The sequence below is a fragment of the Microtus ochrogaster genome, unplaced genomic scaffold (genome assembly GCF_000317375.1).
Source record: "Microtus ochrogaster isolate Prairie Vole_2 unplaced genomic scaffold, MicOch1.0 UNK8, whole genome shotgun sequence".
Taxonomy (NCBI): domain Eukaryota; kingdom Metazoa; phylum Chordata; class Mammalia; order Rodentia; family Cricetidae; genus Microtus; species Microtus ochrogaster.
Genome location: NW_004949106.1, coordinates 1,358,010 through 1,362,387, shown reverse-complemented (window position 1 = coordinate 1,362,387; position 4,378 = coordinate 1,358,010). Strand labels below are relative to the sequence as shown.

The 4,378-nt window shown below is 50.3% G+C and overlaps 1 protein-coding gene across 1 annotated transcript in view; it reads left to right on the top strand.

Annotated features, from left to right (window-relative positions):
* The window catches only part of LOC101990377 (aldehyde oxidase 2-like), a 73,040-nt gene that overhangs the window by 31,246 nt on the left and 37,416 nt on the right, over positions 1-4,378 (top strand). The window contains 4 exon segments of the mRNA XM_013353456.1: positions 616-778; positions 2,603-2,695; positions 3,547-3,714; positions 3,716-3,784. Coding sequence (XP_013208910.1) covers positions 616-778; positions 2,603-2,695; positions 3,547-3,714; positions 3,716-3,784 — 493 coding nt within the window.

The window sequence follows — 4,378 nt, the reverse complement described above, 5'->3', positions numbered from 1 at the left end:
CACCACCACCCGGCGCTATATTCTTTACTTATGCTGTGCCACATGGTGGTACATTTATTACAATGGCGCATTCATCTCCTGTTCCCTCTGTGGCTGACTGGAGAGCCCTTCCCAGCATCCTAAATTTGGTCACCCTGCCTATACTGCCTGCCTGGCTACTGGCCAATCAGTGTTTTATTAAACCAATTCAAGTGACCAATCTTTGCAGCGTACAAGAGGATTATTCCACAGCAATTAATTCCACGTTATTTGACTTCACTTAAGCCACTTTTTTGGTGAGAGACAACAGCAAGCCCAGGCCTGAGTCCATTCAGCAAGTGATGTTTTTCTCAAACATGTCCCTTTTCTCCTGCAAATGAACACTCAGCGTCCCTCTCCAAGTAGCCCCTATTCTGTTCTAGAATATTCTGATTCTAGAACACGCTTGCAGTGGGGAAGGTTCCTTTCTCACCCAGCCACGATCCTCGTGCCTCTTGGAGCAGATTCCCAGGTTTTGATTTTTCCAAACACCTTGTTAACACGATTTCTAAGGAAAATCCTGGGAACTCTAAAATGTCGGTTTCTTTGTAATTAGACCGCCCTTTAACCGGTCTTTCTCGCCTCCCACGGTACCAGGCACTGGAATGCGCTCCTGCTAGAGGAGGCTTGCAGGCACCTTCTGGAAGAAATCTGGATCCCGGGATCAGCTCTAGGAGGCAAAGTGGAGTTCAAGAGGACTCTGATGGTCAGCTTCCTCTTCAAGTTCTACCTGGAGGTTCTGCAGGGATTGAGGAGAAAAGTAAAGCTGTCGTCGGAGTCGGCCGTAAGTGCGGTGGAGGACAGTGACGACCGTCCTCACGCATGGGCTCACAGTTCTGCCGCCAGACGGCCTCGCCCAAGGTGCCATCGGGAAGCGGGATGAGGTCTCCTGACTCACCCCTGTGATCCCAGCGCGCAGGAGGCTGAGTCAGGGAGATCACAATGAGTTCAAAGGCTTGCCTGAGCTGCAGAGTGAGACTTGTCTCAAACTGAATAATAAATTAGAAAAGAGAGGCACCTTCAGAGTTGGTTCCTCCTGAGTGCTGTGAGGTCCTATTCCATGCCTTGTGCGTGGCTCCTGGCGGCACGGCCTAGCTTCTGGTGGCTTGCCGGCGACCTTGCCGGAATCAGCCTGCCATTGCCTTTACACAGAGCTGCCCCCGTGTGAGTGTTTAGGCCCAAACTTCTCCTTCCAAGAGGACGCCAGCCATAATGACAACCAATTCTAATTCTCCCCACCCCCTCACCCCCTCACCCCGCCATGTTCACATCCCATCCTGTTTGGAGAGGTCACACTCTGAGTTTCTGGAGGCTTGGATTTCAACATAGCGATCCAGGAAGATGAAATTCAAACCATAATACTGGCTTCTCTCAGCTCCTTGCTGCCAGGAGCTCCTAGCTTAGCGGAACCAATTATCCTGTGGGGAGCCCGTTATCATTGTCTAGAAGCCCTTGATCTGGGGTAGTCTTTGTCAGCCCAGCATTCCTCCTGGGATCTGGCCCTGATGGAGCTGATAAACCACCATCAGCTCTCAGTGTTTATTGTGCCCCAGCACAATACCCAGTCTCTCTCTCCACTCTTTGTTTTTTTTCTCTTAAAATAAACTTTATTGAGGCATAATTTACAGTAACACAGGAGACAAATAATAAATTATAATGTAACCCACCCATTTTAACTTAGTACACAAATGTCTACCTGTGGAGCCCAACGCTAACTAAATGTAGCACATTTTCATCAGCCCGAAGAACTCCCTCGCCCTCTCCGTGTCCTCATCCCCACCCCGTCCAGACAAACACCGGTCTGCTTTGTGGACCTGAGGCTTAAAAAATTGCTTAGTCTAGAATTTCGTAATCAAGATGAAATATAACATCAAATTTTTATGCTTCAAAACATCAAAAACATACGTATATGAATACCTTGATGGCTTCGTAGATTTTCTGATTGCAACCTTCCAGAAGAAGTTAAAATATTCACGGCCACGCTTGTTCCCCCTGCCTTGCCCGCCCAGTCTCAACCCTTCCCTGACTGCGAGCACAGGTCTCACCCTTCCCTATACTCTGTCCCTCAGCCACCCCTGCCCCAAGGCCACTGTCCCCAGAGACGCTGTCCCCAACCTCTGAATTTCACAGGGAGACCTGCACTTCGTTTCTCAGTCAGGACACCAGAGTGGTCTTCCTGCCTCAGAAAAAAAAAAAAGATCCTGGAACAAAAACATTCAGATTTTTCTTCATTTTGTGAACTATAGCTTCAAACTTATTCTGGGATGGCTTATCCAGCCTACACACACACACACACACACACACACACACACACACACACACACCCCTCCTCCAAACTCATTGGCAGCCCTTCCGTCCAGGGACATGAAGATCAGATTCAAACCAGTCAGTATCCAAGCTCTGGCTTGGATAGGGGGTGAGGGGGCGCCAGGGTCATAAAACGTGAAACCATGGGGGTGGCGGGGGAGTAACTAAGCCGCCCCTCGGTACATTAGGAGCCATTCCACATAATCCAAACCCAGCTTGATCCAGACTGACTAGTCTGTCTCTAACCAGTCTGTCTCACTGTGCTGAGTCTTTCCAGGACAGCCAGGGCTATCCAGCGATTGCAGACCGGTTCCTGAGTGCTCTGGAAGATTTCCAGGTCGCACTACCCCAGGGAGTCCAAACATACCAGGTCAGTGCCTTTGAGTTCACTGAAACCCACACCAAGAGATAAGCTGATAAGAAATGGCTATTCACAGGGAGTCAGGAGCCTCTGAACCCCAAGAGCTGGCGCTGGAGGAGCACAGGGCTGCTCCACCAGAGGGATTCGAGAGCAGTCGTCATCTCTTTAAAGAGATGTTCTGCCGGGCTTTGTTTAGTGCCTACCAGAGCCCAGGGGCTCCCTCTCTAGCAGGAACTGCATATGTTTAATCAGTCAGTAAAAAAGAGACCTGCAAGGAAGGACAGCTTAGAAACAAGCTGTTCTTGCTGGTACACAGCCCTCCCCACCCTACACACACACACACACACACACCAGTGCAGTCTCAGAGAAAAGCTCCAGAACAAACTCCACATCAATCTGGGCCTGGAGAATTCCTTTCCCGTTCCCACCCTCTGCCAGAGGCCCCAGAAGTCACCACTCAGAGTTCTTACTCAGAGTTTGGTCTGTCTCTGTGAGGCACGCCATGCAGAGGCCCCAGGAGTCACCAGAGTTCTTACTCAGAGTTTGGTCTGTCTCTGTGGGGCACGCCATATCATGGAGGCTTTATATCCGTTGGAAGGGGTGAGCAAGCAGGACAGAGAGGCCGAAATTGTCAAGCAGAGGGGAGGGATTCGGGGCTACCACAGATGGAGGAAGAGGAGGGTCCATTCACCGATTTCAGAGGGGTTACCACACAACTGAAATGACATCATGACGAGGTCATGATGCTCGTCATCCCACCGGCTCCACCGTTTGTCCAAGGGAACTGTCCTGCTACGCCCTGAGCCACCCAGGCCACCTGAGCTGGAAGGTTCCTGGTCTAACTCTGCCTTGCTCTGTAGAGAGTGGATCCCCGCCAGCCTCTCCAAGATCCAGTTGGCCGTCCCATCATGCATCTGTCAGGTCTTAAACATGCCACAGGGGAAGCCACATTTTGTGACGACATCCCCAGAGTGGATGAAGAACTTTTCATGGCGTTGGTGACCAGTACCAGGGCTCATGCAAGAATCATGTAAGGAAAACTTTTCAAAAACCCTTTTAAAGGTCTATCCAGGGGTTGTTGCAATTGTGCCCTCTTCCGCAGTGAAGGCCCTGACCCAGAGAGCCCCACAGGAGGAAGAGCATATCTAGAAATGACCGTCGGGGTGAGGAGGGAGCACAGGAGGCTGCAGATATAGCTCAATCAGTCTACTGATGGAACAATACCATGCACAAAAGCCCGGGGTTCGATCCCAGTACCATATAAAGCCAGCGCAGCTGTAAACCCTGTAATCCCAGCAGGTAGAGGCAAGAGGATCAGGAGTTCAAGATCCTCCTCACTTACATAGCTAGGTCCAGACACACACACACACACACACACACACACACACACACACACACACACTAGTTATGGTTCTTTTGTTTGCCTTCTAAGTCATAAAACCTCATGCCCGGCAGCCCCATGCATGGCTCAGAGCCACTCTGGTAACACAGAAACACCAACTTCATGATTAAATAGGAAACAAATTCTGTCCCACGCTTCCAAAGTCTTGTCTCCATGCCCCTCTTCGGCAGCTAAGTGTTACCTCCCAGCCCTGCAGCAGGTCTCCCGGATTCTACTCTGTGACTGTCCTTTCTGGTTGTTCAGGCTGGATACATTGTTCCCTGTTTTTATTTTCAAGGATACTAGATTCT